This window comes from Chrysemys picta, chromosome 18 (genome assembly GCF_011386835.1).
Source record: "Chrysemys picta bellii isolate R12L10 chromosome 18, ASM1138683v2, whole genome shotgun sequence".
NCBI classification, from domain to species: Eukaryota; Metazoa; Chordata; order Testudines; family Emydidae; genus Chrysemys; species Chrysemys picta.
Window position 1 is genome coordinate 13,340,393 of NC_088808.1, and position 20,711 is coordinate 13,361,103.

Sequence of the window (20,711 nt, forward strand, 5' to 3'; positions counted from 1 at the left end):
TCCTCGCCTCACAGTGCTCGGAGGCGGGAGCACGCGCCCGCCGTGGGCCGCGCCGCTGGGAGCGCGCCCGCCCTACCGGGGCACGCGCAGCAGGGCGCAGCCTCCCTCTCCCTCTTTCTCCTCCCCTCCGCCGAGTGTGGGGCCGGGCGGGCGGAGTCTCCCCCCAGCCCCGCCGGGCTGACGTGGCCCGGCTCGGACATGGCGGACGGCAGCAGGCAGATCAAACTGGCCGCGGCTAAGAAGAAGGTAACGAGCCCGGGGAGCCGGAGCCGGGCCGGGGCCTCCCCTGAACCCGGGGCCGAGTGGGGAAGGCGGCCCAGATCCCTTCCCCCGCCGGCCTGGTGGAGAGGCCTGGTCTCCCCCGCCCCCAGCGACCCTGCGCCCCCCGCTCGGTCGGGGGAGAGGCCTAGCCGCTGCCGGCCCCCCGAGGCCTGTAAGGGACAGCAGGCCCCAGCCCCGTCGGGATCCTCCTCGCGTTTCCCCCGCCGCTTCCGTAGGGAAGCGAGGCCCCAGAGGCCTGTACGGGAGGGGCCCCCCAGGGCTCCCCGGAGGAGGCGGCGGCCCCCCTTTAGCTTTGTAAGGGAGCTACATTCCCCACCCCGCCCTATAGGGACAGCCCAGGTCTGTGTCCCCCCCTCCCCGTGCAGGTGAGCCAGCGCGAGCTCCCAGCCCGTGCCCCCGGGCAGAGTCACTGCAGCAGCATTTGGAGTTTCCAGGTGCTCCCAAGTCTGTAGGTGGGTGGGCCAGACTAACCTGCCTGTAGAGATCTGGTTTCTGTGATGGTGTGAGAAGGGTGGGACCTTGTGTGATCTTGGCCATGGGGATTGTTCCCCCAGACCCTTCATTCGCAGCCTGCCCAGAGCAGTGGGGAGCTGACCCCTCCAGAGGATTCAGTGATTGCTATAGATGCTTTGGGGCCATATTTAAAATGTGAAGTGAGAAGTGCCAAGGACTTTCCCTTATGATAAGACTGCAAGATCAGCTGCTTTGGGATTATGTCAGGAATCTTGGGTGAGGTTGTTTAAGAGCCTCGTGTGTGCATAAAATTTCAGAGGTTTTCTTCTAACAGCAGTGAATCTTCACTGTAAGCCCTGTAGGGTGAATCTGGTTTTAGAGCATACACCTCTACCTCGATATAACGCTGTCCTCAGGAGTCAAAAAATCTTACCACGTTATAGCTGAAACCGCATTATATCGAACTTGCTTTGATCCGCCGGAGTGCGCAGCCCCTCCCCTCCCCCGGAGCGCTGCTGTACCGCGTTATATCCAAATTCGTGTTATATCGGGTCGCGTTATATCGGGGTAGCGGTGTATGTTCAGAAACACAGACACAAGAGGGCTTGTTAAGATATAATATGGCCCGAGTTCACCGTTGGTTTGTTCTCTTCTATTGATGCAGTAAGTGCAAACATAACTTATCACTGATCTGTCACAGTGAGAAGCATCTGTGTGTTAGGGCTTCAGATTCTTGCTCCTTTTTCTCAGCTGAAGGAATATCAGCAGAAGAACAGCCCTGGAGCAACAGCAGCGGCCAAGAAGAAACGAAAAAGTAAAGATGGAAGTAGACCTGAGACTCCAACAAATGATGACAGAAAGTCTCCGGAGAACGTTAGTAGCTTGTTCTTTCTTATTCCAAATTAACTGCCTTTTCCTGGCTGCCAACCAGTTTTGCTCCATCTGAAGAAGAATTTTGACAGTGTTGTATGTGAAGGAGAGGGTACATTTCGTATACTGATAGTACCAGAACAGAAAGTAGCTAAAATTACCGAATGTTGCATGATGGGGTCAGGTAATATGGTGTAGCAATATGCGGCCCTATGAGCATATACTGGAAATGGCCAGTGTTGATGTTTTGAGACTTGTTTTGGTAAAGAGATAGTTAACATGAATTCCTTTGGCTACAGCAATCCTTTGATCAGTATTCTCACTCTGTCCTTTTCTGAGCTATTTCTCTTTCCCCTTTTCTTTCACCTCCTTTAGATTCAGAACATTCTGAAGGTGCTGGTGTCAGACCTTAATCGATCCAATGGGGTAGCCATACCCTCATTGGACAAGAGGAAGGTGAGGCAGCGTTCAGAATCCACCTGACTAGCTTTCTGTCCATACTGCATGCTTCAGTCTATTTAAACTGGCTTTGATTTTTGATGGAACCTCATTCTGACATATTTGTTGTCAGTTGCTTGAGTTTTGTTGCTGTTATCGTTAACATTGAGCTATTTTTAATGTGCTTTTTTGTTCTATTATGTTTCCCTTGGATTTGTGTCATATTTAAAATGGGAAGTGAGACATGCCAAGGACTTTCCCTTATGATAAGACTGCAAGATCAGCTGCTTTGGGATTATGTCAGGAATCTTGGGTGAGGTTGTGTGCAATAGACTGGCTGTAGAGACATCCCACTGTTCCTTTTCCCACTCAGTGTGTTTCCAGGGAGATATAGCATGGGGGCATAAAACCATTGTTTAAACTGGAATACAAGCTGGGTTTGTTAGTTTCTTAGCCCATAATCTTCTTGTTTGCATGTCATTGTTTTATTTATAAGTACCACATCTCTGAAGGGCATGTTCTTGCTTATCTTTAATCCACCAGTTGCCCTGGGTAAGCTGTGTAGTTATTCCAACCAACTCATTTTGTGACAGGTGATGAAACTTGCACATGTGATGTAGTCTGGCAAGTAACATGGCTTTAAATATATCTAGGCAAGGAAGTCAGACATATTTTATATCAAGTGTTTACATGCTGTAGCACAGGGGAAGACCATGGGCTGTCAGACGCTTTTGAACGGACTGCAAAATCTTTTTATTTACTACTACTTATCATTCTTGTGGTGTGAAAAATGTTTCTCTGGAGTCTGGACCTTGACTATACCTTTAGCAAGAAATGTGGACGTTGACAAAAAATAATTTACTACCCCTGCTGTAGCGTCTTTGTATTCCCTCTGCTCCTGAGAGTGAAGGGAAAAGGAAGATTTCAACTTGCAATAAGAGACAGGTGTACAAGAACAAACTTATAACAGCCTTTCATTTTCAGTGTATTTTATTACCAAAAATTCCATTTAATTTAAGTTAAAGTTGTAATAAAACTCAACATAGAACCTCATTTGCCTTTTAACTTTATGCCATTGTGTCTGCAAAGGGCTCCACTCTAACTTTTGAATTCAGTTTCTCACCAAATTAACCATTATGATAGGTGTATCTTGTTTGTTTGTTTGTTTTGTTTTTTGTTCCAGCCATAGAAATAGTCATGTTAATTACTGGGGGACTTAAAATGGCTTCTGTGCAATAAAAGCTGTATGTTTTTCACTAGTTTTCTGTGCATGATAATGAAGCAACTGACCTCAAAGATATACAATGTACATAGAAAGCTCTTGTACCTCTGTTGTTTGTATGTTTATGGGAAAGTATGAGAATGACAGGAAAATTTATGCAAGGTCCATCTCTGTGGGATTGGATGTGCCATGATAGCATCAGATTGTGCACACTATGATTGGAGTTTTCCTTTTGTATGGGGTCTATTTTCCATGTACTAAACATGGGTATAATTTAAATTAAGGTTAATAGGTGGGCATATCCGAGAAAGCAACTAGTTGTCTGTTACATTGATGGTGTTCTGTCTTCAAATGAAGGCCAGACCTATGCTTGGGCTTTTAGTGCTGTTGTGAAAGCGGAGAAGTTACTCTTTCATTTGTGACAGGTTTCAGAGGGGTAGCCATGTTAGTCTGAATCAATAAAAACAATGAGGAGTCCTTGTGGCACCTTAGAGACTAATAAATTTATTTGGGCATAAGCTTTCATGGGCTATAACCCACTTCATCAGATGCATGGAGTGAAAAATACATTAAGCAGGTATAAATATACAGCACATGAAAAGATGGGAGTTGCCTTATCTAGTGGGGGGTCAGTGCTAATGAGGCCAGTTCAGTTAGGGTGGATGTGGCCCATTCCCAACAGTTGACAAGAAGGGGTGAATATCAACAGAGGGAAAATGCCCAAATAAATTTGTTAGTCTCTAAGATGCCACAAGGACTCCTCGTTTTTTCTTTCATTTGTCTTGATGTCCTGAGTGCTTCTCTTACCTTCCTTTGCATGGAGAGAGATGTTTTGGTCTGCATAGCTATTTAGATTTTCAGCTTGGAGGCTGTGGATTGTTATGCCCAGGGTCTTCAAGAGCAACTTGAAAATTAGCCTTTAACTGTAGCCTCTAATGAAAGAGAGAATTTCTGTTCCCAGTTGTCTTGCTGAGAGAACTCCTGAGTCAGGAAAATGCTGCTCTGAACACTCACTTGATGCTAATAGGCAGAAAAGCTGAATGCTGGCAGCTGAGCTAATGCTGTCATTGGTGTCTTAACACAGCCAGGCAAATCCCTCCCACCTCACCCACTGTAGCTTTCTGGTTGTGTGGCAGGGAGAGAAGCTGACAGAACAGGAGCCCTGGAGAAAAAGCAAATGGATCCTAGTGTGTATGAGGCTGGGTGGAGTTACTAGCTTTTTATTGAGAGTTATTAGAATTTCACAAGTTTAGTTTTTTGAATGAGCATGTTGGTATTTTTAACATGCCCCGCAGCAAATTAGCTCTTTATGCTGCTTTCTTCTCAAAGCTCCTTTTCTGAGAATGACTTTTGTCACTATTACTGTTACCTTATATGGATTACATCTTTGAGCATGGTGCCCTAGATATGTAAAAAGACAAGGTCCTACCCTGAAAAACTAAAAACTACAATTAAAATCAAATACTGCATTGGGGTGGAAAGGGATTCCTTCTGTCCACTTTGTAGTCTGTGTTGGTCATTTCCTAAACCAATATCAGGGCAAAATAACCTGAGATTGGAAGCACTGGGGAGGTGGGAGGGATACGTTAAGTGTTGTTAGGAATATTAAGTATATTGAACTCCAACAGCATGAATCAATCCTGCTGAAAAGACTTTAAAAAATTGGCATTGGCTTTCCCCATCCATCTAGCTCAGTGATCTTGTTAGTTTCATCAAGTCCGTGTCCTATACCTTGGTGTTTGTAGTATTTGGGAGAAGTTCTGATCAAGGAGGAAACAGGAGGCAGCAAAATCCCTCTCTGCACCTCCAAGCAGTCATGTCTGAGCAGTCAGGAAGGAGGTGCTGGAATAAGAGAGGAAACTATCCAATGGAGTTGCAGAGAGCCACAGAACGCTTGTGAGGCTTGTCTTGACGTTGGACTGACATTTGCTTTGTAGCCTCTGTACATGATGATTGATTGCAGTTTGGCAATGTAATGAGACACATTGCAACAGAATGCCGGAACGTTGCACTGAGACTTTGTGGCTCTCCAGGACTACTTGTTCTGCAGGGTTGAAGATAGATATATGAGGGATTCTTCAGTTGCTCTGTGGTTTAGTAGGGGTAGTTGGTGTTAGATTATGCTTCTCCCACAAATACCAAACTTATTTCTGTACAGAGATAAAAAGATGCATTTCTTGACCCTCTTCCCCACTTAAAGCAAACTCCGCTCTAGCATATGAAGGCGTCACTTCTCTGGATTCCCACAGGAGTTGCATTTGCTTACACCAGGGCTGAGTTTGGTCTTTTGATTTATAATGCCCTCTGTCTTAGGCCTGGTCTACACCTAAAACTTAGATCAACCTAACTGCATCGCTCAGGGGTGCGAAAAATCCTCACCCCTCAGAGATGTAGTTAAACTGACCTAAGCCCTGGTGTAGACACCACTAAGTCAATGGACACTTTCTTCCATCAACCTAGCTACCGCCTCTTGAGTGGGTGGATTTACTATAGCAATGGAAAACCCGCTTCTGTCACTGTAGTAAGTGTCTACACTGGTGTGCTATGGCAGCATAGCTGCAGCTGTGCCGTTATAGTCACCTTGTAGTGTCACTATACCCTTAGTGTCAAACTCTTCAGTTGATAGCATTCCACAAATTTCAGGAAAGGATGTGGGGGAGTAACACTGGAGTCAAACTAACCCAGTTCTTGAGTGGTCACTAACCCATGCTGTTCCATCTCCATTTGTACTCATTGACCAGTGTTCTCTCCAGAGACAGTCTGAATGTGGTGCTTTGCAAAGCAGAGACAATAGATCTGGCATTGCCCTTGTTCAATCTACTATAGTTTCCTTGCAGTAAACATAGCAGCTCTGACATTTCCACATGCAGGTTTACAGTCTGGCAAAATGACTGCCCCTTATTAAAGAAGTGAGCTGGATTGCCAGACACTAATTCTGGATAAGGTCCCCACATCCAAGCTGGAGACTGGGACTATAGGTGACAGTGTTTATTATTCAGTGAAGAAAAACAGGTTGATGGATTGACCTGGTTTGCTCTGGGGAGAACACTTTTTTTTGCCAAAACACGTCTGTAGTTGACCACAGTGTTCACTTGGCATGTTTTGTGCATGGAGATCCCATGGGTATTGTATTCACATGTTTGTGTGTCCCTTCCTCCTGCATGTAGATTGTAATCCTTGTGCTATATTTTGTGACAGGCATACTTTGACAGTGATGTTGCCGCTCATAATGCTGAACAGCTTGCTGCTGATGTCCCCGTGTTATCTAACAGCAACAGTCTACCTAGCTGTGGCTCTGTTATGCCTGGTCCTGGTAGCATACCGCTGTCACAGGTTTGTGAGCATTTGCATCCTGAATACCACCAGTGCACTAATGATGCCCGTCTTATGCTAAGCTGAAATGTTTGACTAGCACGTTTTCCAAACAAGTGTAAAATTCTCTCCTCTCCCCTCAGTCTTGGTCGAGCTGTGAGCAAAATGAGTTTCACACCATGTAAAGAGCTTTAGGATTTACATGTCCATCCATCCTATGTTGCTTATTTCCCTTCCTCTCCCCCAGGGACCATCCTCAGGAAAAGAAGGGTCTCCTCCAACAGGAGCAACCTTCCTTTCTTTACAAAATGTTTAAGAATTAAATTGAAACTTTCCAACAAGGCAAATAGTTTGTGATATTGAGGAACTGTTCAAGGCTTTGACTGAGCTACTGTAATATTCATCTGGTAAATACTACATAAGTCCTTTCAACTTGTGACATGAGGAGTCCCAAAATTAGCAAAAATTATCCACAATGTAGGCCTGACTTGGGTTGTGCTTTCAGTGTTAAGTTCCCCTTTGGACGGACTGTGGTAATGACAAATGCTATGTAATCAGAGTCCTAGGGTGTGTTTGAGTGTGCCTGAGTCGTGTGTGTCTGTGTGTGTGTGTCTCTCTCTCTTTTCCTCTGGTATAGTCATGTGATTCTTGTGTTTTACCTCACAGGTACAAGATGCCGATGATCCTAAAAATGCCTTGGATGAAAATAGGTGAGTGTCTTTGTTTAATAAAAAGTGCTTGTAACAGGGTCCTAAAGAGGCCAATAAGTTGACTTTGCTTGTAGAAATTACCCTCCGTGCTGTCCAGGCCTGGGCAGTTCCATGAATGGACCCACTCTTAAAGGGATGCATTGTCTTTCTCCATTCTCAGGTCTCTCTCATCGACAGAGAGTCTCCGCCAGTTGTCTGAGCAGCTCAATGGCTTGGTGTCACAGGTACCAGTTTCATTCCATTTGTCCTGTTCCTTTTTTTAAAAACTCAAGCTGGGGGAGGGGAAGGAGTTAAGTAGCCAGCACAGTAATATTCTCTTTAATCCCAGAGTTCTTTGCAGCCAGCCCACTAAACAATAAGACATTTGAACACTGAAAAGCAGAAACCATTGTTTTAGGAATGTGAAACTCGGTCAGCGGGAAGAAAACCAGAGTGGGAATTGGAGGACAGCATGTATTCATGGAAACATGCTCTCTCAATTCAGTGGCAGTAAATCTGTGATACATGGTCTGTATAGTTCACCTAAGACCAGTTCTGTAGATGCTGTGGACAGAGGGGACCAGACCAGTATGTATGGTCATATTACGTACCTACCTTTGTATAGTGCCTTGATAAACTTAAAGTGAAAAGCACTAGATAAGTATTGTGCTGTTGGGAGTATGTTTGTACACCCCCCTCCTATTTTATATTGAGCTTGTGCCCTTGGGATATTAAATTCAGTTACTCTTTCTGACTTTTTCTTGTAGTCCACATCCTATGTGAATGGTGAAAGTGCAGTCTCTTCCACAAATATGAAGGAGATGGAGGTAAGAACTCAGTTTCTGATTCCAACTTTCACTTGGATAATATCACTGCTGATCCTCCAATGGGACCGTGAGTGATTGTTGTATTGAATCTGCTCAGTAAAGCAGTGTGGTTTATAACCCTGACAGCGAAGCTATGCCCAACATTTGGAGCCAAGCATCGGTGGCAGCTCCACCTTTGGATGCTGGAGCTATTAAGGACTCGTCCTGAGTGCAGCCACTACTCCCAGTTAATGTCTTTAAATGGGAGTGAGGGCTTTATTGGAATGGATACAACATCTTGCCATCAAGCATGTACTTGTTAAAAGTGAAATGTTTTTTGGGGACTCAAACTAGATCAAAATTGTGATACTGATTTATTTTCTGTCCTAATTATTGCCTTTTTTCCCCTTCTCCTCTGCCCCCTTCCTTCTCCTCCTTCTGTCTGCATGCGCCCATCAGACACGTTACCAGGAGCTGGCAGTAGCCCTAGATTCCAGCAATCTAACTAACAAACAGCTCAGTACAAAACTAGAGGAATTGGTAAGAAACAATCCAGCCAACCAGTTTGACATTGTCCTTGCTGCTTCTCCATGCTCTCTGGGTGTCTGCGAGATTATGAGTTCTTTTACAGTGCCACAAGGGAAGCTGTTCTCACAGCATTGTACGGAGAACAAAGTGGATTTTATGGAAATTCCCATTCAGAGGGTAAAAAGTCAAATTAAAAGATGATTCCTGAATTTATTGGCTTGTCTGAGGCATATGAAATATAGTCATGGGGTTTTAGGTAACCGTACTTTGCCATGGGTGATTAGCATCATGATAAAGCAACTAATACTGGGACAGATCGGCATCCACTGAATCAGTGGGAGCAGGAGCAGGTTCAGTGGGAGCAACATTAAAATCTGTGTTTTCTGTAGTTGATCTTTCTGTTCCAACTTTGTCTGCAGACTGGGAGTAATGGGGCTAGGAGTGAGCATAGGGATTGATGTCTGCTCATCTCTGCATCTGTGGCACTATGAATGAACCACTTTGTCCTATAGCCTGCATGGATGTTGCTGCTGCTTTTCAGCCTGTTGCTTTAACACAGCAAGAAACACAACTGCAAAGGATTAGTTTCAGTCTGAAAAGAACCTTGCTTGGTTTGAAATGCTTTTCTCCTTGTTTCATTCCCCCCACTTTCCTCCCTGCAGTTTAGGACTCTCCCCAGTGCATCCCACGGCCCCTTTTGTTTTGCTGCATTGTTTTCCCCTTTTTCTCTTGTAGTATTGAGGCTGGGCGGCAGTTTCAGCTGCTGTCAGAGCAGTGCCCACCAGCGACTCTCGCTGTTTGCCTGCATCCACACAGGCATATGAAGTGGTCTCTTGCCTGGAATTACACAAGGCCTATGCTGTACTCCCGGATTTGCACTTGTCCACTGGTTCTGTTAGGATCAAAGTCTCCAATATATTATCCTTCCACACACAATCACCTTCCTAAAATGCGTCTTGAGTAGGATTAGATAAACAGCTTAGCCAAAGTTGATGTCTGTAACTCCTGTGCAAAAGACAGTAGCTAGCTATTGATAGCAAATAGGAACATTGCTCAACATATCACAGTGGCTGCTAGTATAGCGTGGTATAGAATCTCTGCTCACTTTGTCTCCATCCCATGCACACACACAACCCCCCTCCCCCCAGAACCTAGCACTGTTTTTCTCATAAACCTCCAACCACCTCTCCAGTGAGATTAGAACATGTTGGGACAGTATTGTGTATATGCTAGCGCTTTCTCCACGTTTTGTCCTTAGTCCTCCCATCTGATCCACGTGGATAGGTGATTCCTGCGCACTGACAGAGCCATGCTGACTTAAATGGGGCTCCACATGGTATAAAAGTCTCTTTCTGCAGGCTCAGGGCTTTAACATATCCTCAGTGTAGTGTCTAAAAACATATCTGAGGGAAGGGAGGAGAGAATGTGGTTCTCTTTATAGGATTCTGATGTATCATTAATGTGATATAACATCAAGTACTACAATAATAAACACCTTAAAATGTAGGATGTTAATTTAACAGGGATGGTGTTGAGATCAAATATAAGCATTTTGGGTTTTATTACCTCAGCAGTTCTATTGTGGAACGGGGATGTTCTGTTGAAGACTAAAGAACATACACAGAGCTGGTTAATACACTTCTCAAGAGCCACATGCCATGACCCTAGAATCTATTATTTTAATAGTTGAAACATCCTGTCTTTGTAGAAAATGCCGAAAAGATTTAACAGAACTCCTGTTTGCAATAGCTAGCTATGTGTGTCCCATGTCTGTGGTTAAGATTGAAGACAGATTTACTGATCTTGTCAGAAAGAAAGTGATTGTTAGTACTGATGCATCAATTTTGCTCCTTCTGCAGAAACAGCAAAACCAAGAGGCTATGAACCAGCTGGAGAAGGTAAAATGCCTCCCATAAGCCCTCCTCTTAGGATAGGTACATCAGTAGATGTTCTTCTCCCCAAGAGGAGCAGATATTTGTGGTGTACTGTGGCACAGACATATGTGACCCAGCCTTAGTTGGGTAAAATGTGTGAAGATAGCATTATATAATGTGTAGAGGGCGCTGGGAAATCCATCCTAGTTTGGTTTAAAAAACATCAAGTACTACATCATCAAATACTACAAAAAAACAAACTCCTAGTTAGAATGCTTCCATATAGCTTTCCTTAGACAAACATAATTAGCGGGCATAGCTGACATACTGGCAAAACCAAAGGAAATGTGTCTGTTCCAATCCACTGTCACAAGTGCTGAGTGTTGGATTAAAAAATCCTGAAATGAAAACATTTAATATATTGTAAAGTTTCTCCTTACTGTTATCATCATCATAAAATCATAGGGTTAGAAGGGACCACAAGGGTCTTCTAATCTAACCCCCTGCTAACATATTTTAAAGGAGATACAACCCTTACCTTGAATAAGTGTCTTTTTATATTAAAAGTTACCAACCTCCACTGGTAACTGATGCTCTGTCTGTAACTTGCACCTTATTTTTCCTTTTCCAAGATAACATTAATAAAAGATCACATTTCGTTCATAACTAATTAATGTTACTTAGAAACATTGTCAGGTAGTTTAGGCCCAAAATGGAGATTTTTGTACTTTGACCTTTCTTTTTTTTTTTTTTAAACAAAACCTTAAGTTAAAATGAATTTTTATTGAATTTCAAAGCAATTAAGTGGAAGTGGTTATGTTTAGATCTAAACATTCCCCTGTAATTTGCAGTCCAAACACTGCAGCATTGTGCTATTGTGTGAGAACCTCAAAGTAAAAGAGCCTAATCTATTTTTATTGCCCATGCTGAGCAAAGTGCAAAACATAAATACAAAGTTTAAATGGTGAACTGCAAATTAGGTCTTTAAAATTCTTTGTGTCAACTGGATATTATTATTACCACAAGAAATCTAGGTTACAATTGTATTTAAAAAAAAAAAAGTTTTGTGTTTAATGTGCATGGTTTCTTTACACAGGAAAAGAAGGGGTTTGAACAGAAGTTTGCCAAGGAGCAAGGATCATTGAGGGAACAGCTACAGGTAAGAGAGAACTTTTCCATTTCAGTCATATCATCTGGTCTTCACTTTGCTTTTTCTGGACTTCCCAACACTGGGATGTTCTTCCTTCTGAAATCCGTCTATTCATCCAGCTATTCAGGAAAGGCATTTGGTCAGCCAGACTGTAGACTCGTACTATGGATTTATGTTAATCTTTCTGCCTTTAGTGAATTATCTTTTTGTCACTGCTGTGGAGATGTAGTTCCAAGCACCAGTGTCCCACATTGAGCTGTTGTTTTCTTTTCCCAAAGGTTCATATCCAGACTATTGGAATCCTAGTCTCTGAGAAATCTGAATTGCAGACAGCACTAGCACATACACAACAAGCTGCCCGGCAGAAATCAGGTATATCGACTTTGAGCATTCAACTGAGGTTGCTGGAACAAACCAAGGATCTTGAGTTATGGGCACTGTATTCACTGGCAGGCTGCCCATAACACTCAGTGACTTCTTAATGATAAATACTTGGCACAAGTATTGTTTCTGTCATCCAAGCTATCCCCAAAATCAGACACCATTGATTCCAGAAGAATCAAGGTTCTTTTGCATGTTGCTAAAGCCCTGTTATGACTGTTAGATACTGGTGATTATCCAGGCTGTTACTTTCTTACCGTCCTGTTGGCTGCTTTTCAGCTGAACACCACAGCTGTCACGGTAAGATAAATTTTCATTCTCTGCTGAACTCCAGCAATTTTCTGTATTATAAAAGTGATAAATAAGCACCTGGTGCTTTTTCATCTGCAGACAAAGGGGGTATCCTCTCCATTTCACAGATGAGGAAGCTGAGGCACAGAGCCGTTAACTTGCCCAAGGTCACACGGGAGTCAGTGGCAGAGCCAGAATAGAACCCAGCTCTGTTGACTTCCAGACCTCTCTCCACTGCACCATGCTACCTTCCTTAAAGTGGGGGAGAGTTTAAGAATTTGTGGGCTGAGTAGAAAGTGTAGTTCAGCCAGTTCTGTAAAATTGTTTGCAGCCTAGCCCCACCTGAATCTGTTTTGACTTGTTCAGGAGAAGCTGAAGACCTTGCTGCACGGTTGCAGTCATCTCGCCAGAGGGTATCTGAGCTGGAACGCACTCTGTCCTCCATCTCTACGCAGCAGAAACAGTTGGAGAAAGTAGGAGTTACCCCCATTTACACTTTAACAGTTGTGCTTTTTCCTGTGTATCTTTCACTAAACTGCTGCATGCTTAATGGTCCCATCTTTGAGAAGAGGGAGACACAAGCCCTGTAAACAAAGTTCTGTACCCTTCACTTTTGCAGCCATTAATCTTTGGTCAAAGCTTCTGTCTTCAGATCTGGCATCTCGCTTCATCTGTCTTGCCAAATCCAAACAATGAAAGCCCAGCCATGGCCTCTGTCCAGGAGTTTCTCCATCAAAGATAGACATTTGCAACACAACCTCATGGCTAGTTACCAGTGTCAATTTGAAAAGACTGAGCAGATAGGCTTGGCTCCAATGCTGGCTGGCTGTAGCCTGATACAAGGTTCCAGGCAAATCCATTCTGAGGTTCCAGCCATAACAGTGCTGTGAATTCAAGTTCTTGACCTTCTTAGTTCCACATTAGCTGAGCTGTAGAAGGCTGAGAATAGTTAATTTTAAGCTTTCCTTGTTGGTCAGAGTCTGGGGTTGATTTATGTATGTTTTCCTCTTTCTCTAGCATAATAGAGAGGTAGTGAAGGAGCGAGACAGCCTGAAACTGGATCTGTACAAACAAAGGTCAGTTCTACTCTGTATGTTACTGCAGGTCCAGTAATGTTGAACCCTGTGAGAGCTGCCCTCTCATGCCTCGAATACAAGGGGCCTTTTCCAGTGCACAGTCTGTCCTTCTTCCAGCCACCGGAAAGGACCAGATTGTAAATTTACCTCATGAGTAACAAAGAACCAGTGGCAAAAGTAAGGATTATTGCTAATTTATTTCTGTCTCTCAGCAAAGGCAGCGAGGAACTCAAGCAGCAGAACTCGGAACTGTCGGAGAGACTTCACTCCCTGGTCTCTGAGAACTCAGCCATGAAACTGGATTTGGAGGATTTGCATAAGAAACTGGAAATGGCTGAGCTGATGATTCAACAGGTGATTGCATGTTATTGGGAGGTGGATATAAGGATAAGGCCTTGTTCTGAATGTGGGAAAGGGGATTGTAGGTCAAGAGAGAATTGACCACTGGGTGGCTTTTACTCACTGCCATTTACCAAACAGCATACAATGCTTCACAGAGACAACTTCTGAATGAAGAGTTCTTCATCAAGGTTTATGGAGAATGGGAGCCTGTTCTCTGAGGAGTTTGGAGTGGTGGACCATAGACACCATGACATCCCAAGGATTGGACTAGTGTCTCTGTTTTTTGTTTTGTTTTGTTTTTTAAGGCCAGCAGGGGCCATTCAATCATATAGTCTGACATCCAGTGTAACATAGGCCAGAGAACGTCATCCGGTTATTCTTGGATTGGATTGTTTGACTGATGTATATCTTTCAGAGATGTGGGACAGAGGAGCTGTCCCAGCAAGATACTAGCTGCTGCTATCTCCTTCATACACTAGATAGATCTGTTGCATAGGGCAGAACCCCCATGTCAGCCTGTTTCTAAACAGCCACTCAGCTCAACCCATACTTTTTTAATATAAACTTGTGTTGAACTAGAACAAAGAGGAATTTACAGAACCATAGAAATTACCACATGGATCATGTCACAGGTTGCAATCAAAGGGAAGAGGTATAGAAGAAAACACGGCATGCAGGCATTTGCCATAACTTCTTTGATTTTCCTGGCAGTTTTCAAGTCAGTCAGGGATTCTGGATGCAAACCAGCAGTTGCAGATGGCATTGGAAGAGCGGGCAAACCTGGAAACACAGATTACTCAGGTAAGAGAGCATATGGAATATGTTGAGGATCCATATTGCAACCTTTGTAGGGAAACTTGTCTGGCTGGGCAAAAGAGTGCGAGACTGCACTAATACTGGTCTCCTCCAGCTGTACTCTTTGAACAATAATGCTCCAGTTTCCTCTGTCGTCCTGAGCAGCTGTCAGAGTCGCTTCGCCAGCTCCAGGTTGAAAGAGATCAGTATGTAGAGAAGCTGAAGGAGGAGGGCAGTATCTGGCAGCAGCGGGTACAGCAGCTCTCTGAGCAGGTAAAAACGGCGGCATCTTCTCTGGTGTATGTGGAAGCGTTATTGTTACTGAGGCCGGGGAGGCTGACTCCACTGGTTTGACTTCTCCCTTTCTGGGACCATACAGGTCCATACGCTGATGGAGGAAAAGGAGAAGAATGTGACCCAGATTCAGGAGCTGGAAGCCAGTGTTACTGAGATGCTAAGCAGATCAGGTAGGCTCAATCAGAGCTTAGCATTGTGGAGCGCCAGCAGGCTAAAGCAAGGTTTCGCATGCCCATTATGTAGAACTTCAGTACAGAGAAGGGGCAGTAGGTGTGATATCCCCAAACCATAAGGACAGCTAGGAAGGATTAGTGAGAACTTACCGGCCTAGTGCCTGTCAAACAAGACCTTTCAAACCATCATCCAGCCATGTCTGCCTGTTCTTATCCACCTGACCAAACCTCCAGCTCCTATGGTCCAGTGAAGAAGAAAGAGAACTTTGGTTCATCTGTGCTGTCCTAACACCCAGCTGGGGGGAGAAAAGCTTCTTAGTGGGGAACTGAGGAGCTAATAGCACATAGCAGCAAGCTGTGGTCTTTCTCCTCTCGTTTTTCTCTTCCTAGGAACCATCTGGTCCCAGAGGGAGGGTTGGATAGTGCTGTCAGTGACACAACCTTAGATAGAGGGGTTGATTGTTGTGTTGGCTGAGGAAAGGCCTGTTCACATTAAAAGGGTTCTGTACCTCTAACCTATTGTGAATGGTGCAGCCCTCCAACCCAGCTGATTGTAACTCCATTTCCTCAGCAGCTAAGCCTAATGACAGTGAGCCTGCCCTGCCAGAAGGGCCCACGGAAGCTGAGCTGAGCCTGCAGGAAGAGGTCCAGCGGCTGCAACAAGAGAAGGAGGAACTTCATGGACAGTACCAGGCCCAGGTGCGGGATAATGAGCAGCTGAGCCACCTCAACCAGGAGCAGGAGGAGCGGCTGCAGGAGCTCGAGAAGACTGTGCAGCGCTATAGCGAGGAGTCTGTGGACAGACAGCAGATCCTGGAAAACATGCAGAGCGACAAAGCCACCATCAGCCGAGCTCTCAGCCAAAACCGGGAGCTGAAGGAGCAGCTGGCTGAGCTGCAGAACGGCTTTGTCAAACTGGTATGTCTCTCCCAGACATGCAGCCCTTTGAACTACAGGGTACAATTATAGTGCAGCACGAACAGCGACGCTAACCTCTGGGCAGAAGCATTGTCCTTACCTTGCCCGCTGGTGCTTTGGTTGTTACAGCTCTAGCTTTAGACCTTGGTGTGATGGAACTATGCAATCTCTCCAACTCCCTAGTGAACTTCTGTGGGATCACCCAACATCTCTGCTTGTCTCAACGGGGTTTTCTTCTTTCCTTCCCTTGTGCCCTCCACCCTCAACTTGACTGTTTTTCTCTACCTTGGGCATTTCTCCTGGCTCTTTGTCCTTGAAGGCTCTGTTGTCTGTCCCCATATTTGCATGCCTGTCACCCATGAGGAGGTTCTTCCCAACTTCTTTAGCCTCTTCCACTGCTGTCAGTATTACCCCTTCTGCCCCTGAATCCTGTTGCCAACTTCGTGCCTTTCATTGCAGCATAACGCTCCCGAGCGTCCTCTTCAGGGCTCTGTGCAGTCTTGCTCCCTATGTCTTTGCCCTCCTGTCCTTGCATTCTCCCTCTAGCTACCTGCTCTCTTCAGTCCTCTCTGAACTCCTCCTTTTGTCTCCTCACTCTCTTCACCCTGCCTCTTTTTTTTATGCCACCCCTGTGCTTGGCGAGTGAGAGGCTGTGCTGTGTGCCAAAACCCTTTTCTCTTATGGCACCTTCCCTGTTTTGATCCCCATGCTATTGTCCCCTCGCTGTCTTGCTCAAGCTCTTATCCCTGTTTCGTGTTCCTCTGTCTGAATTAGAATGACTGTTCAGGGCAGGGACTTTGGGCCAAATACAGCTACTTACACGCCAGGATTGCAATACCCATCCATTTCAAGAGGAATTGCACCATGTTATGCTAGCACTGAGTACGGCCTGTTGACTTGGTTTGTAAAGTGCTATGTACATTTATGGTACTTGATTTAGGGTAGTTTTCTGATCTGGTGGCTCTGCATCATTTCAGACAAATGAGAACATGGAGGTGACAAGCGCCCTGCAGTCGGAGCTGCATGTGAAGAAGGAATTGGCCAAGAAGATTGGGCAGCTACAGGAGAAGCTGGCTGAGCTCACAGAGACGGTAATGCACTGCGGTACAGCAGCAGGGTGATAACGTACCAGGTTCTGAAATAGGATAGGCTTTGATGTAAAGATGGAAATTGTTCATTTTCACACCAGTCTGGGAGCCAGTCTTCACCATGTACCTTGTCTGCACCCTGCTGTGGATGTCTGGCATTTTGTGCCAGTCAGAATTTAGGAGTGTGAAGCGCCTGCTTCTGGCTCATTCAAGGGGTGATGCTGACAATTGTCTCCTAGCTGGAGTAAGAAAAGATCTGGTGCCAACTGCCACAGTCTACAGGAGAATCAGAAGCTGCCTTGTTTCCCATGCTGAAAAGGAGGGTGGTGCTGTGTGATTTATGCCCTGTGAAGATGAGGATATGCAGGGGAACGTGTACCACCTTAGGGATAGTCTTCAACTGTGTGTGTAGAGCTGGAGCTTTCAGTGATGAGTTGATCTTACTCTGTTTGTCAGGTGGAACTGAAAACGCAGGAGGCTCAGGGCCTGCAGGAGCAGCGGGATCAATACTATGGCCACTTGCAACAGTATACTGTGGCATACCAGCATCTGGCCAACGAGAAGGAGGAGCTGCATAAACAGTACTTGCTTCAGACACAGCTCATGGACCGTCTGCAGCATGAGGAAGTGCAAGGCAAAGTGACAGCAGAGTTGCACCTGAAGGAGCTGCAGCAGACCAAGGTAATGGGGATAAGCAGGTGCTGAAGGATGGTAGGCAGGACTCTATCTATATGTTGTACTTTCTGCATTACCCTGTGTGGGTGCCGGGGCTTCCTGCATTACAGACAGGATAATGGCTTGTGGTTAAAACATACCGTTTTTCTGTTGCTGGTGAAAATATTGGGAATCTAGTTTTGCTGGTGCAGGTCTCAAGTGTGTGTGGGCCATCCAGCCCCTCCAGTGATTTCCTGCTTCTCTTACAGGAAAGCCTGGCAGCTGTAGCCAAAGAAAACAGAGAGCTGCAGGCCCAGATCAGTCAGTTAGCAGCAGAGGTGGACGATCGAGTGTTGCACCGAGTGGAAGGTAACAGCAGCCTTATCTTTAGGTGGAAGCTTGGGCTGGGCTAGACCATCTAGTGTTACAGCTCCCTTGTATATTTCCTTCATCTCATAGGAGATGGCGTGGAGACTGAAAAGATGATAGAAGAAACTGTAACATCTTCACTCGTGATCCCAGAGGATTTTGAAAGCCGTGAAGAAATGGTGAGTCCATAGTATGCAGCAAAGCTTCCTTCTTCCAATTATGCATAAGTACCTGTAAAGTGGGCAGGTCACACTCCCCTAGCAGGGAGACTGTGCATACGATTGTCGTCTGCCATGCAATGAGCACGCACGCAGGCCCATAGAGTAAGAGGCAGAGTCAAAGCCCCATGTGCACTGCAGCAGGCACCCAGGATTCTGCAGCACTGTGGTGTGGCAGACTGGAATCTATTGGCAGCTTCCATTAAATGAAAAATGGAGGGTAAAAAGTAATATATGAAAATAACCCAATCAGCTCAGTAGCTCCTGTCTTATTTTGATCCTATATTCCTTAGCTTGGGAGGCAGGTTGGGATTGGCATTGGTGCATCTGCTGGCTATTTTTGCTAGAATGATCATTAGTGAAAATAGGTACTTATTTATAAAGTGTACACATGTCCTCTTGGGGGTCAGATTTCCCCCACTGAGGGGAATTGGACAGTTCATACTTCTAGGGCTATTTGCTGCTTCAATTTACTCTCCTTACATTTTTCAGATTTTATCTTCACTGCTCTTTAAAATGAAAGCGGAGGTTTTGGAGCCCTGTTCTGCAGTAAGCAGTTGATTCCACAGTAAGCTCTGCAGCTGCAGAATTGTGGACTACACAGGGCCCTGGGCCAGGTCTAATGCAGAGGACTAGGAATAAGTTCCCTCAAATTCTGATCCCAGCTAGAATGCTGACTCACTGTAGGCAGGTTTTCCCCATCTGTAAAATAGGGATAATCCTTACGTACCTCACAGGGATACTGGGAGTTGATTGGGTAGTGGAGCTCCATAGATGAAAAGCACTTTTCATCTGAAATTGCCTTTTAGGTCACTTTCTTGACATCTGCCATGTCCCAAGTGGAGAAGGAGCGAGAGGAGATGAGACAGCAGCTGGCGGAGCAGAAACGACAATGTAGAGGTCTCCTGCAGCAAATTGCAGCTCTGAGGCAGGAGCAGCAACATAATGTCACATCAGGTGGAGGTAAAGCTCTGCGCTGTTTGTGTGGGAGGGGGAGTGCACCAGAAAGAGCCACATGGAGTGGCTCTCCCAGTATCAATCAGACTTTCAGTTTTATTGCTCTTCCGCAAACCGTACACACTGAATCTACGTGTCCTTTCCAGGTTACACTACTGACACTGTCCCAGTGGAGGTTCATGAGGCTTTAAAAACTGCCATGGAGAAACTACAGGTGAGTAACTGAACCCCCAGCTGGGCTCTGGAGCCCGGCATCAGGCCCCACTGTATAGCAGACCAAGACTATGTTGCGAGGGAATAAATTGCAAGTCTGGTTTCTATGACACAACTGCCTCCTTTCCTGGGTTTCCTGTGAACGGCTTATCACTTCTGCATCTAACCTTTGGGATGCTCAGCATGGCCTGCAATCGTTTAAACTCAAAGGGAATAGTGTAGGGGGCTGGCATTAGTCCTTGATCTTTTTCTGAAGCCATATTGAGCGTGCCCCACCACTATCAGTCTCCCCAGTGCAGGTGAGTGAGAAACTGCTGCTAGAGGCGTAGCAATCTTGAAGCCTTCACTGCCTGGGAAGCTGTGCTGTTATGGTGGGGAGAAGTTTAAAGGATTCCTTATCCCTGTGGTGTCACTCTCTCTAGCTGTGTTTCCTCCTCCTTTATCCAGCAAATCAGCCAGGCTCTCCCACAGGAGACAAGTTGGGAGGAAAGAACAGTATTGTTTCCTAAGCTCACGCTGACCTGAAAGGTGCTCAGTTGGGGGATTGTTGACTCTCTTATGTGTTCTCTGTACAAGTGTAGTTGTTCAGAAGGCTGATGCTGGTTATGTGTTCAGTCCCGCTTCACAGACCTGATGCACGAGAAGGCTGACCTGAAGGACCGAGTGGAGGAGCTGGAGCATCGCTGCATACAGCTGTCTGGTGAAACAGACACAATTGGTAAGATTAACCAGCATGAGAGCAAGCTAGACAACCTCTTCAGAGTGCCCAGGGTGTTATTTCTCAGTGAGCTGAAACTGCGGGTGCCTCTCTAACTGCTAATGGAGCCTGACCATTCAGCCACCAACCGGATTTCTACTGCCAGGCCTCCAGGTGCCCTAAAATTACCCTGCTGGGTAAGAGACTTCCAGTCTGGTGTCCAGATTGGCTGTCAACTGGATTCTGAAGCCCCATAGTTCATTTACCCACTGATGTAAAGTTCAAGCAGAGAGACCTTTATAATATTGTAACCCCTCGGTGCATTGTCTCTGCCTTATGCTTTTCTGCTGTGTTCCAGGGGAGTATATTGCATTGTACCAGAGTCAGAGGGCTATCCTAAAACAGCGGCATCGGGAGAAAGAGGAGTATATTAGCCGGCTGGCTCAGGATAAGGAAGAGATGAAGGTAAGGAATCCGTCCTATCGCAATAGTACTCGCAACCTGGATAAGAGGCCAGGAAGCACAAGGGGAATGTGCATGTGCGAAAGCTGATCTCAGCAGATGAGTGGCAGGCATCAAAAGGACATATACAATACAAACTTTTCCATAGAACTCTGC

General features: G+C 45.4%; 1 protein-coding gene across 11 annotated transcripts in view; it reads left to right on the forward strand.

The window, feature by feature from the left end:
* Window positions 1-20,711, forward strand: part of GOLGA2 (golgin A2) — a 23,849-nt gene continuing 3,138 nt past the window's right edge. The window contains exons 1-26 of one of the 11 annotated variants that reach the window (XM_008169248.4): window positions 2-246; window positions 1,486-1,608; window positions 1,981-2,061; window positions 6,464-6,598; window positions 7,244-7,287; window positions 7,448-7,511; window positions 8,034-8,093; window positions 8,532-8,612; window positions 10,460-10,498; window positions 11,571-11,633; window positions 11,903-11,996; window positions 12,663-12,769; window positions 13,314-13,372; window positions 13,585-13,726; window positions 14,426-14,515; window positions 14,675-14,782; window positions 14,889-14,976; window positions 15,554-15,897; window positions 16,875-16,988; window positions 17,442-17,666; window positions 17,909-18,008; window positions 18,099-18,187; window positions 19,036-19,189; window positions 19,330-19,397; window positions 20,012-20,114; window positions 20,452-20,558. In XM_008169248.4, the coding sequence (XP_008167470.2) occupies window positions 199-246; window positions 1,486-1,608; window positions 1,981-2,061; window positions 6,464-6,598; window positions 7,244-7,287; window positions 7,448-7,511; window positions 8,034-8,093; window positions 8,532-8,612; window positions 10,460-10,498; window positions 11,571-11,633; window positions 11,903-11,996; window positions 12,663-12,769; window positions 13,314-13,372; window positions 13,585-13,726; window positions 14,426-14,515; window positions 14,675-14,782; window positions 14,889-14,976; window positions 15,554-15,897; window positions 16,875-16,988; window positions 17,442-17,666; window positions 17,909-18,008; window positions 18,099-18,187; window positions 19,036-19,189; window positions 19,330-19,397; window positions 20,012-20,114; window positions 20,452-20,558 (2,730 nt within the window). In that variant the 5' untranslated portion in view covers window positions 2-198. Of the gene's footprint in view, window positions 247-1,485; window positions 1,609-1,980; window positions 2,062-6,463; window positions 6,599-7,243; window positions 7,288-7,447; window positions 7,512-8,033; window positions 8,094-8,531; window positions 8,613-10,459; window positions 10,499-11,570; window positions 11,634-11,902; window positions 11,997-12,662; window positions 12,770-13,313; window positions 13,373-13,584; window positions 13,727-14,425; window positions 14,516-14,674; window positions 14,783-14,888; window positions 14,977-15,550; window positions 15,898-16,874; window positions 16,989-17,441; window positions 17,667-17,908; window positions 18,009-18,098; window positions 18,188-19,035; window positions 19,190-19,329; window positions 19,398-20,011; window positions 20,115-20,451; window positions 20,559-20,711 lie in introns of all 11 variants that reach the window. The other 10 variants (XM_008169247.4, XM_042854200.2, XM_065571915.1 and 7 more) reach the window with 10 other exon arrangements.